The 13,059-nt window shown below is 40.2% G+C and overlaps 1 protein-coding gene across 1 annotated transcript in view; it reads right to left on the reverse strand.

The window, feature by feature from the left end:
- The window catches only part of NIPA1 (NIPA magnesium transporter 1), a 73,167-nt gene that overhangs the window by 26,367 nt on the left and 33,741 nt on the right, over window positions 1-13,059 (reverse strand). Inside the window, exons 2-3 of the mRNA XM_035023919.1 lie at window positions 4,635-4,682; window positions 3,536-3,626 (exon numbers count right to left, since the gene is read on the reverse strand). Of these exons, the coding sequence (XP_034879810.1) occupies window positions 3,536-3,626; window positions 4,635-4,682 (139 nt within the window). The remainder of the gene's footprint in view (window positions 1-3,535; window positions 3,627-4,634; window positions 4,683-13,059) is intronic.

The following is a 13,059-nucleotide window of genomic DNA, read 5'->3' on the forward strand; positions in this document are numbered from 1 at the left end:
CACAAACCATGGAAACATAGCTAAACTTTTTTTTCCTCCTCTTACGGATTAAACCTCCATAGTACATACCCTGGGTTATGTTAGAGATGCAGGCTTATTCAGTGAAAATCAGAGACAGAAAATGTCTACAGCTATATGCAACAGATAATTGGGCACATTAACTTATTGGGCTTTCCATAGCTTTACACAGAACACTGAACCCTCCATTACTGAGCAGGACAACATACTTCAATATATCACTTCAGTCACGCACTGGAATAGTATCAATAAACCGTTCAATGTTGTATTTGCCTCTATTTCCACATTTGATGGCCATCCCCTGTATATAATACTTAATTCACTTAGATCATATTTTGACGGTGCTATGATTTAAATTGACGATCCTACAAATTACGTACCAGTTTTCCCAACACTATTTATTTAAAGAAAAAAAATCTCTTTAGACTAGAGACATGACAATTAACTGCAGCACCCAACACTAAACTGGATCTTGTACTAGAAGGAAAAATGATGGTACAAAGGAAAAATAATGGCATAAGTGGTATAAATAAAGGTATAAAGGATAATGGCATAAAATAGGCATATAATGGATCAATTAACAAAACTGGAATACAGAAGGCATATTAGATACATGTACTAAAATGTTAAATTTATTGAAATTGATCATTGTACTGTGGTTATTAAAAGTATTTGTAGGGGCGCCTGGGTGGCTCAGTTGGTTGAGCGACTGCCTTCGGCTCAGGTCATGATCCTGGAGTCCCACATCGGGTTCCCTGCTCGGCAGGGAGTCTGCCTCTCCCTCTGACCCGCCTCCCTCTCATGCTCTCTGTCTCTCATTCTCTCTCTCTCAAATAAATAAATAAAATCTTTAAAAAAATAAAAATAAAAAATAAAAGTATTTGTAGTGTTAGAAAACACAAATTGATATATTTAAGGGTGAAGAGTCATGACAGATGTAGTCTCAAAGGATAAAAAACAAAGGAACAAAAAAACCAAAGGAAACACCACATTTATGGTTCTCAACTGGGGGTGATTTGCCCCCTCCCAGGACATTTGTAATGTCTGGACACATTTTTGGGGGGTACTCCTGGCATCTGGCTGGTGGAGTCCAGGGATGCTAACACCCCACAATGCAAATATCAGCCCTCACAAAAAAAAATGATCTGGCCTCAAATGTCAACAGTGTTGAGGTTGAGAAACCAAAATAGAGAGAAAGCAAATAATGGAGGAAGTGGGGTAAAATATTAACAGTAGGTGTGCATAGGTGAGGGGTATATGGGTGTTGTTGTGATTATTCTTTTTTTTTTTTAAATTTTCATTTAAACTCCAGCTAGTTAATATATAGTATAATATTAGTTTCAGGTGTACAATATAGTGTTTCAACACTTACATACTACAGCCAGTGCTCATCACAACATGTGCACTCCTTAATCTCCATCACCCATTTAACCCATCCCCTGTTTTGATTATTCTTAATCTTGTAACTTTTCTGTAATTTGGAAATTACTTCCAAATAAAAAGTGTTTTTAAACTTCTTTTAAAAGTACTATGCTGTGATGATTACTTTATCATATACTGAATCATTACAGAGAAAAGTGGACCTATTTTGGGGCTTCCTAATCTATTTCTAGTCTATTCTATTTCTCTTCTCTATTTCTAGTCTGTCTCCTGAAGACTTGCAGCAGTGAACACTTCTAGTGAGGTGACTTAATTGTCAAAGCCGTGAGAATAGTTCTTTGGAACTTAACTAGGCAAAATATTTTAATATATCCATATTAAATGTGCAATGTGCAAAGACCCCAGGGTCAGATTATTTATTTGCCTGGTGTTTTTTAAGGAGAACAGATCAAAGAGTGAGGCTGGGCTCTGGGAAGCTACAGCAGTGATTCCCTGAAGTGAGTACTCCTCATGCAATCCAAGCTCTTCAGAGCCATCCAAACACAAAGCGACATCAAGCTACATGTGATATTAGTCTTTTGTTTGGATAAGAACAACATTCTACAAACACATTTTCAAACGTTAGCCTGTAGAAAACATTTGTGCTTTTTAGGCTACAGGATCTTAAAGCCAAATTGACTTTATTTTTTTTAAAGATTTTATTTATTTGTCAGAGAGAGAGAGAGAGCACAAGCAGGGGGAGCGGCAGGCAGAGCAGGCAGAGTAGGCAGAGGGAAAAGCAGACTTCCCACTGAGCAAGGAGTCTGGGACCCTGGGATCATGACCTGAGCCAAAGGCAGCCGCTTAACCGACTGGGCCACCTAGGTGCCCCTAGCCTAACTGACTTTAAAGTACAATTTAAATATAGCCATCATAGGGTGCCTGGGTGGCTCAGTTGGTTGAGCGACTGCCTTCAGCTCAGGTCATGATCCTGGAGTCCTGGGATCGAGTCCCGCATCGGGCTCCCTGCTCGGTGGGGAGCCTGCTTCTCCCTCTGACCCTCCCCCCTCTCATGTGCTCTCTGTCTCTCTCATTCTCTCTGTCTCTCTCATTCTCTCTGTCTCAAATAAATAAATAAAATCTTTAAATATATCCATCATAGACACACTTCTCTGAAAGAATCTGGGAATCTGTCTAAAATACAGCAGAATACCACTATACAAATGAGTTAGAAACTTGGATTTTATTTCTCTTCTATTATATGTTTCTTAATTTCTTCAAAGTAAAACAGAATATAAATATGTTCATGGGAGGATAAATATGTTCATGTGTTGAGCTATTCAATAAACGTCTCATAAAATCATTTTTGTAGGTAAGCCAAATGTAATACAAAGACTCCACTTGAAATGCATGGTGGCTGACAGCATTCAAGTCCCCAATCCTACTTTGCCCTTTGTCCCAGATAAGAAAGCCTGCTAATACCCTCAGACCTTAGTGTCCTCAGGCCCTTGGCAATTGGAGAAATTTCAAACCACGCAAGACCCTGCTGAGTGTGGGAACCTCCACCGACTCACTTTCTAACTACAATAAAACCCAAAGCCCCACCTTCCTCCTATCCCTCCCAACCACACAGAAACCCTTCTCCTACGCATGGAGATTCATCTGCTGTTAACTGTTATGAGTTATAAATTCTATTTTATATCCATTGGTGCCCATGTGTCATTTGTCCCACCTCCAAAATTTCCCAGGGTGGAGTGGGAGAATTGTTCAGTGTCTGGTAGGGGATGCTAGACACACAAATAAAACACCAATTGACTAGTTTTGCTTAATGATTTCTCAGAATCACTTGCCAAGGCACCAGGAAGACTCTAGTTTCTAGGAAGTCTTCCAGGGCAAAGACCAGGAGAAAGACAGAATCACATTCACTAACATCCATGCATAAGTTAGGGTCTGAAATATACTAAAGCAAATTTCTAAGAGAAGGGTTAATAATTCAAAAAAATAATTTGAAGGATAAAATTAAACCATAGAGTAGAATACTGAAGACCTACCTTCAGTTATAATTTTGCTATTATTTGAACAGAAACATTTAAAATGTAGTTTCTTTAAAAATCTAAACTACACATTAAAAACCAAAACACGGAATCCCAGTTCTCACCCAAATGGCACTCCAAGGGCACCCAGTGGAGTCACCAGGACTGTGGGGACCGCAGTGTAAGCCAGGAAGTTTCCAATCTGGCCAACAGCCACTGTCAAGAGAATCACAAGGATACCACTTGCAATTACAGCTCTCTTTTAGCAATGATCACAGAGTTTAATTTGGCAAGGCTCTGCTCTGAAAGGGCTATTTCTTTTCATTACTGGTGAGGAAGTAAATATGGGGCATCACTTGCATAATTAAGGGTCCTGAAGGCAGAGGACAGCAGGCCCCAGAGCATCACGACCCAACGGGTCAGGAGTAGTTTCAGCCCTCTGTGGAAATTCCCAAACTAAATGGCAGTGACTGACAGTGGGTGCAACAAAGTATATCTCCACTCTCTCCTTCACACATCCTCCTTTTAAGACTGATCACGTAGAATTTCCTGTTGTCCCAATGGGCTGGAATCTACTCCAGTATAGAATACTGGGCCACAGTGACATGCTGCTCATACACCAGCTGGAGAAACTACTGCCTGCACGGGACTGCACCCAGAGCTAGACCAAGACAGAGCTTAACAATGAGCTCTTCAGTGAAAGGAAACAACATCCGCTAGACAACATCTCACCTCGAAGACAATGTGTGACAAGTAAACCTCATAATATTTCTGGATTATTTAATACAATTTTTCTTTATATATTTAGGGTTCCGAACTCCAATTTTATTATTTATTTTTACATGATAGCACATAACCTCTGCATATGACCTCTTTTATACAATAGCACATGATCCTGTACTGAAGGCTAAGTGAAGAAACTCTCCTTTGTAAAACCAATTATGTTCAACAAAACATGAAATTTCACCAAATTCAACAGCATGACTACAGATGAGTAAGCAGGAGCTGTTTTAATTTCTTTGGGCCCAGGACAGTCTGAGCTGGACTATATTCAGAGCTAACTGCAGGCAGTAGGAACCTCTATCTCCCCCACCAATGCCTCCTGCCCTGGTCCTCATCCCAAAGAACGGAGCCACACTCATTCCACCTCCTCCAGTCCTGCCAGAAAATGACTGATCTTAAGAAAGAAAGCACACCAAGCTTTTCACCACACTGGGTACTTACTTGCAATTGTGCCTGCCCACCACACAATGTCTGTTAAATAGGAGGTACCTATGAAAGAGTGAGATAAAAATGTGAGAAAAGTACAAACCAAGAGGTTTACAAACTATATACTTAAAAAGGAGTTTTTAAATGAAAATAAAATTGAGAAGAATAATGAACGCCATACGGTTTATTCACCCCTTAAAGAATTGTTAAGTTAGTCTATAAATAGCAGCATGAGAAACCACTAAAAGTGGCAAATACAGATATTTTTTGCAATAAACACAAGCTGACCCAAACAACAAGTGAAACCTTTATAAAAAACTACTTTTGGCTCACCATGCAACCCATAGACACAAATATTCTTTGGCATGAAGTTTTACGTTGAAGTCCAGTTCTCTCATGCATTTACTGCAACCCATTTATGTGATAATTTATGAGCACAGGGTTCAATGACTACTGGTGCTTAAGCAGGTTACACAATTTTTATAAATTAGAACCTTTATGATATGACTCTTTTTTCAACCATTTGGGCAGCAGACTTTTTCACTCACTCAGGGATTTGACATTTTACACAGTCTCCTATATTCTCTTAGGTTACCCTCATATATCCCCAAGCATAGCCAGACAGAAACATGAGCAGATGCCCAGGCCTCCCTATCAGATGGGTCCCTCTTCCTGCCTGTATGACAGGAACCTTCAGCAAGATAGTCTCCCAACCTTTCATACACATAGTTGTACTAATTCGGATATGTCAAAATGCTAGTCTGACAGGTTTCTTCACTTCAGATTTAGGTACCAAATTCTAGATTTTAGCCATTCTAACAGGTGTGAGGTGATATCTTATTGTAGTTTTGATTTGTATTTCCTTGATGATGAGTGATGTTGAGCATCTTTCCATGTGTCTGCTGGCCACCACTATGTCTTCTTTTGAAAAATGTCTATGTAGGTCCTCTACCCATTTTTCAACCATATTGTTTGGTATTTTTGGGGTTGAGTTGTATAAGTTCTTTATATACTTCTTTTTAAATTTTATTTTATTATGTTACGTTAGTCACCATACATCATTAGTTTTTGATGTAGTGATCTACAATTCATTGTTTTTGTATAACACCCAGTGCTCCATGCAGTATGTGCCCTCCTTAATACCCACCACTGGGCCAACCCATCCCCCGACCCCCCTCCGCTCCAAAACTGTCAGTCTGTTTCTTGGAGTCCATAGTCTCTCATGGTTCGTCTCACCCTCCGATTTCCCCCACTTCATTTTTCCCTTCCCTCTCCCAATGACCTCCATGCTATTCCTTATGTTCCACAAATAAGTGAAACCATATGATAATTGACTTTCTCTGCTTGACTTATTTCACATAGTATAATCTCCTCAAGTCCCATCCATGTTGATTTAAAGGATTTTTTTTTTTTTTAAGATTTTATTTAGTCATTTGACAGAGAGAGACACAGCAAGAGAGGGAACACAAGCGGAGGTGGGGGTGGGAGAAGGAGAAGCAGGCTTCCCGCTGAGCAGAGAGCCTGATGCAGGGCTTGATCCCAGGACCCTGGGATCATGACCTGAGCCGAAGGCAGACAATTAATAACTAAGCCACCCAGGCACCCCCATGTTGATGTAAAAGCTGGGTATTCATCCTTTCCGATGGCTGAATAATATTCCATTGTATATATGGACCACATCTTTATCCATTCATCTGTTGAAGGGCATCTCGGCTCTTTCCACAGTTTGGCTATTGCGGACATTGCTGCTATGAACATTGGGGTGCATATGGCCCTTCTTTTCACTACATCTGTTGGGCAATTGCTGGGTCAAAGGGTAGCTCTGTTATTAATTTTTTGAGGCACCTCCACACTGTTTTCTAAAGTGGCTGTACCAATTTGCATTCCCACCAACAGCGTAAGAGGGTTCCCCTTTCTCCACAACCTCTCCAACATTTCTTGTTTCTAGCCTTGTTGAGTTTTGCCATTCTAACTGGTGTAAGGTGCTATCTCAATGTGATTTTGATTTGAATTTCCCTGATGGTTAATGATGAACATTTTTCATGTGTCTGTTAGCCATTTGTATGTCTTCTTTGGAGAAGTGTCTGTTTCTCTCTTCTGCCCATTTTTTGACTGGATTATTTGTTTTTTGGGTGTTGAGTTTGAGAAGTTCTTTATAGATCTTGGAAATCAGCGCTTTGCCTGTAGTGTCATTTGCATATATCTTCTCCCATTCTGTGGATTGCCTATTTTGTTGACTGGTTCTTTGCTCTGCAGAAGCTTTTAATCTTGATTAAGTCCAAAAAGTTCATGTTTGCTTTTGTTTCTCTTGCCTTTGGAGATGTATCTTAAAAGAAGTTGTGTGACTGATGTCGAAGAGGTTACTGCCTATGTTCTCCTCTGTCTCACATTGAGGTCTTTCATCCATTTTGAGTTTATCTTTGTGTATGGGGTAAGAGAATGGTCGAGTTTCATTCTGTATATAGCTGTCCAATTTTCCCAGTACCATTTATTGAAGAGACTGTCTTTTTTCCATTGCATATTCTTTCCTGCTTTGTCGAAGATTATTTGACCATAGAGTTGAGGGTCCATATCTAGGGTCTCTATTCTGTTCCATTGGTCTATATGTCTGCTTTTGTGCCAGTACCTTGCTGTCTTGGTAATCACCGCTTTGTAATACAGCTTGAAATCGGGCAACATGATGCCCCCAGCTTTTTCTTTTTCAACATTTCCTTGGCAATTTGGGTTCTTTTCTGATTCCATACAAATTTTAGGATTGTTTGTTCCAGCACTTTGAAAAATGTCATTGTAATTTTGATTCGGGATGGCATTGAAAGTATAGATTGCTCTGGGCAGCACAGACATTTTAACAATGTTTATTCTTCTGATCCATGAGCATGCAATGTTTTTAATTTTTGGTCTTCAATTTCTTTCATAAGTGTTCTGTAGTTCCTAGAGTATAGATCCTTTACCTCTTTGGTTAGGTTTATTCCAAGGTATCTTATGGTTTTGGTGCTATTGTAAATGGAATCGATTCTCTAATTTCTCCTTCTACAGTTGCATTGTTAGTGTATAAGAAAGCAACTGATGTCTGTGCATTGATTTTGTATCCTGCCACATTACTGAATTGCTGTATGAGTTCTACTAATTTGGGGGTGGAGTCTTTTGGGTTTTCCACATAAAGTATCGGGTCATCTGCAAAGAAAGAGTTTGAATTCTTCTTTGCCAATTCGGATACCTCTTATTTCTTTTTGTTATCTGATTGCTGTTGCTAGGACATCTAGTACTATGTTGACCAATAGTGGCAAAAGTGGGCATTGTTGACGTGTTCCTGATCTTAAGAGAAAGTCTCTTATCTTTTCCCCATTGAGAATGATATTGCTGTGGGTTTTTCATAGATGGACTTTATGAAATAGAGGAATGTTCCCTCATCTCTATACTCTGAAGAGTTTAATCAGAAAAGGAGTTTCTGTCAAATGCTTTTTCTGCATCAATTGAGTGGACCATACGGTTCTTCCCTCTCCTCTTATTAATGTGTTCTATCACACTGATTGATTTGAGAATGTTGAACCACCCTTGCATCTCAAGGATAAATCCCACTTGGAAGTGGATGATCCTTTTAATGTTATTGTTGGATCCTATTAGCTAGGATTTCGTTGAGAATTCTGGAATCCATATTCATCAGGGATATTGGTCTGAAATTCTCCTTTTTGATGGGGTCTTTGCCTGGTTTGGGGATTAAGGTAATTCTGGCCTCATAGAATGAGTCTGGAAGCTTTCATTCTCTATTTTTTGAAACAGCTTCAGGAGAATAGGTATTTCTTCTCTGAATGTTTGGTAGAATTCCCCATGGAATCCATCAGGCCCTGGACTCTTGTTTTGGGGGAGGTTTTAGATCACTGCTTCCATCTCGTTACTGGTTACTGGTCTATTCAGGTTGTCAATTTCTTCCTGTTTCAGTCTTGGCAGCTTATAGGTTTCCAGGACAGCATCTATTTCTTCCAGGTTGCTTAATTTATTGGCATACAGCTGTTGATAATAATTTCTAATAATTGTTTCTATTTCCTGGTGTTAGTTGTGATCTCTCCCCTTTCATTCATAATTTTATTAATTTGGGTCCTTTCTCTTTTCTTTTGGATAAGTCTGGTCAGTGCTTTATCGATCTTATTCTTTCAAAGGAACAGCTTCTAGTTTCTTCATTGATCTGATCTACTGTGTTTCTGGTTTCTAATTCATTGATCTCTGCTCTAATCTTAATTATTTCTCTTCTAATGCGTGGCTTAGGAATCATTTGTTGATTTTACTCTAGTTCTTTAAGGTGTAAAGTTAGTTGGTGAATTTGGGATTTTTCTATTTTTTTGAGTGAGGCTTGGATGGCTATGTATTTCCCTCTTAGGACCACCTTTGCAGTATCCCATAGGTTTTGGACCGATGTGTTTTCGTTCTCATTGGTTTCCATGAATTGTTTAAGTTCTTCTTTGATTTCCTGGTTGACCCAAACATTCTTGAGCTGAGTGGTCATTAGCTTCCAAGTGTTTGAATTTCTTCCAAATTTTTTGTGATTGAGTTCCTGTTTTAAAGCATTGTGGTCTGAGAATATGCAGGGAATAATTTCAGTCTTTTGGTATCAGTTGAGACCTGATTTGTGACCCATTAGGTGGTCTATTCTGGAGAAAGTTCCACGTGTGCTTGAGAAGAATGAGTATTCTGTTGTTTTAGGGTGGAATGTTCTGTATATAGCTATGAGGTCCATCTGGTCCAGTGTATCATTCAAAGCTCGTTTCTTTGTTGATTTTCTGCTTAGATGATCTGTCTATTGCTGAGAGTGGAGTATTGAGGTCTCCTACAATTAATGTATTATTATTAATATGATTCTTTATTTTGGTTAAGAGTCGGCTTATGTAGATGGCTGCTCCCATGTTGGGGGCATAGATATTTACAATTGTTAGATGTTCTTGTTGGATAGACCCTTTAAGAATGATATAGTGTCACAATACACAAGCTTCCCCCTTCAAAAAAAAAAAAAAAAAACGAATGATATAGTGTCCTTCTGTGTCTCTAACTACAGTCTTTAGCTTAAAATCTTGGGGCACCTGGGTGGCTCAGTCGTTGGGCGTCTGCTCTCGGCATGGGTCATGATCCCGGGGTCCTGGGATCAGGACCCGCATTGGGCTCCCTGGTTGGTGGGAAGCCTGCTTCGCTCTCTCCCACTCCCCCTGCTTGTGTTCCCTCTCTCGCTGGGTCTCTCTCTGTCAAATTAAAAAAAAAAATCTTTAAAATCTAATTTATCTGATGTAAGAATTGCTACCCCAGCTTTCTCTTGAGGTCTGTTGGCATGGAAGATGGATCCCCATCCCTCCACTTTCAGTCTGCATATATCTTTAGGTTCAAAATGAGTCTCTTGTAGGCAGCATATGGATGGGTCCTGTCTTTTTATCCAATCTGCAACCCTGTGCCATTTCACGGGAGCATTTATGGCATTCACGTTGAGAGTGATTATTGAAAGATATGATTTTATTGTCATCATGTTGCCTGTGAAGACCTTGCTTCTATAGATTGTCTCTGTAAATTTCTGTTCTATATCACTCCTGGGGTCTTTCTCCTTTTATAGAGCCCCCTTAATATTTCTTGCAGGGCCAGCTTAGGGGTCACAGTTTCTGCCAGTCTTGGAAGCTCTGCATCTCTGCATTCATTCTAAATGACAGTCTTGCTGGATAAAGTTTCTTGGCTGCATGTTCTTCTTGTTTAGTACCCTGAACATGTCTTGCCAGCCCTTTCTGACGTGCCAGGTCTCTGTGGATAGGTCTGACACTATTCTGATGTTCCTCCCTCTGTACATAAGGAATTTCTTCCCCCTAACTGCCCTTAAAATGGTTTACTTGATTCTAAGCTTTGCGAGTTTTACTATTACATGCTGGGGCATTGGTCTGTCTTCCTTGATATTGGGAGGCATCCTCTCTGCCTTTAGGACACGAATGTTTGTTTCATTCCCCAGATTAGGGAAGTTCTCAGCTACGATTTGCTCAAATATATCTTCTAGTCCTCTCTCTCCACCCCCTCTCAGGGATCCCAATAATTCTGACATTGGAACATTGCATGGTGTCACTTATTTCTCTGATTCTATTTTCATGGATTTTGAGTTGTTTTTCCCTGGCCTCCTCTTTTCCCTTTTTGTGTATTAATTGGTCTTCTAGGTCACTAATTTGTTCTTCTGCCTCGCTTACCCTAGCTGTTAGATTATCTAGATTAGATGGGATCTCACTGATAGCATTTTTAAGTTCTGCCAATTCAGCTTTCATTTCTGCCCTTAGAGACTCTATGTTGCCATTAATTGATTTCTCCATTCTAGCTATTGTCTTCACAATTGCTACCCTGAATTTCATTTCTGACATCTTGGTTATATCTGTATCCATTTGTAAATCTGTGGCAGAAGTCACAGTCTCTGAGTCTTTCCAATTTTGGGGGTTCTTCCTCCTAGTCATTCTGTTGAGGGGTGGTTGAGGGAATGTACAGAGCCTAAATTATTGACCACAACCCAAGCAAGATGCACCTGTTTAATAGGGACCTTAGGGTTGTCAGCTTCTTGTTCTTCCAGCCTGCCTTCTGGGGGAGGGGCCTGCCGCACTGTTACTCAGGCAACCCTTTTTGGGCAGAGTTGTCCTGCCCCCTGTGGGGGGGGGATGGGCTCAGTGAAAACCGGTCTTTGGCGGGCTTTTGTTCTCTGGCAGCTTTCCGTGTCTCTTCAGAGAGTCGGAGCAGAAGAGACTTTCCAACCCTCTGCCTCAGAGCAGACAGATCACAGTCTGTTCTTCAATGAGCTCTCCAGGCCACACTATCTCCGTTTCTGTCTGTGCTGCTATAAACTGCAGCGTCCTGGGTTGTGCGCCCCTTAGCAGTCCTCCCAGTCCTCGCCTCCAGGTTGGGGCACGTCTCTGCCCTTTGTGCTAAAACTGCCAGCCACCCCCAGTTCACACGTGGGGCCCCGCCGCTCTGGTTTCAGTCCAGGGGGCTGCCCTAAAGTCCTTTCCCCGTCACTACCAGACTGCGAGTCTGTGTCCGGTCCCCAGCACAGGAGGCTTTTGCGCTCCTGTGTTATTTCACCTTCCCGGCGCCAGCACTTATGGCAGCTCCCTCCCCCTTCCGTTTATTTTCAGATATGTGCCCATGGAATCATGGTTCCCACTTCATACCTTGAAACCAACCACGTGCGATATTGTCTTTGTAGAAATCCAGATCTATCTTCTTACATCTCAGGCTGATTTCATGAGTGTTCAGAATAATCTGGTAGATATCCAGCTCAATTCCAGGGACTGGTTGTAATAGGGTCCCCTACTCCTCTGCAATCTTTTCCTGAACCCCACTTTTATATACTTTGGATATTAACCCTTATCAGATATATCATTTGCAAATATGTTCTCCTATTAAGTGGTTGATGATATTATAATAGCAATATAACTGGGACAGATGGTAGCTATACTTATGATGTACATAGCATAATGTATAAACTTGTCAAATCACTAAGTTGTACACCTGAAACAAATGTAACATTCTGTGTCAACTATGCTCAAATAAAAAAAGTAACCCTGTAGTTACTTTTGTAGGGAAATTATTTTTTAAAAAATCAAGTACCTAAACCTAATTGGACATTTTAATTCTTAGTAATTTAGTATAATAAACACAAGAATTCAGCCTGCTTCATGAAGGAACAGAGCTATAGATATTACAATAAGTTCTTAAACAAAAATAAAATTGGGCTAATAAGTAATGACAGAGTAGGAAGAATGGTGAGTTAGAGTATTACTATTTGTCAACAGCACAATAAAAACCAATTTAAGCAAGAATCATCAATGGATACTAAAACAAGTAGATAAAAGTTTGTTGAGGAATATAGTATTGCCACATACTCTCCATTAATCAGCTCTACCAGTGTCTCATTAATTTTGAAGAGAAAAACTTATCTTTACAGTACTCTGTAGAACCTGATTGACATCACCTTAACCAAGTGGTCAAAGTCAAAATCATCAGCAATGGGACAAACCAACATTCCCATGCCTCCTGAGAAGATGCACTGAGAAGGATACAACATCACATCTGTGGTATTCCTGCCAAAATGCATCACTTGAATCTAATCATAAGGAAACTGTGAAACAGGCTATGAATTTGCTGGCTTCCACTCTTCCAAAAAGGCAAGGTCCTAAAGACAAAGAAAGGCTAAAGGACTGTTGCAGGTAAAAGAAAACTAAGAAGGCATGGTGACTCAACACACAAGATGCTAAATGGAAAAAAAAGGTTGCTATAAAGGACAGTATTGGCACAACTGGCAAAATCTGAATTTGGACTGTTGTAAATAAAACACTTCCCAAACCCCTTCTCTTTCTGCAGGAGACTGTGACTCAAGGTTCACTTTCTAGCTCTAGGAAGCTGATAGCTATGTGGCCAGAGGAAAGCACCTAGAAATGAC

Source organism: Mirounga leonina, unplaced genomic scaffold (genome assembly GCF_011800145.1).
Source record: "Mirounga leonina isolate KUSES-001 unplaced genomic scaffold, KU_Mleo_1.0 Mir_178, whole genome shotgun sequence".
In the NCBI taxonomy this organism is placed as follows: domain Eukaryota; kingdom Metazoa; phylum Chordata; class Mammalia; order Carnivora; family Phocidae; genus Mirounga; species Mirounga leonina.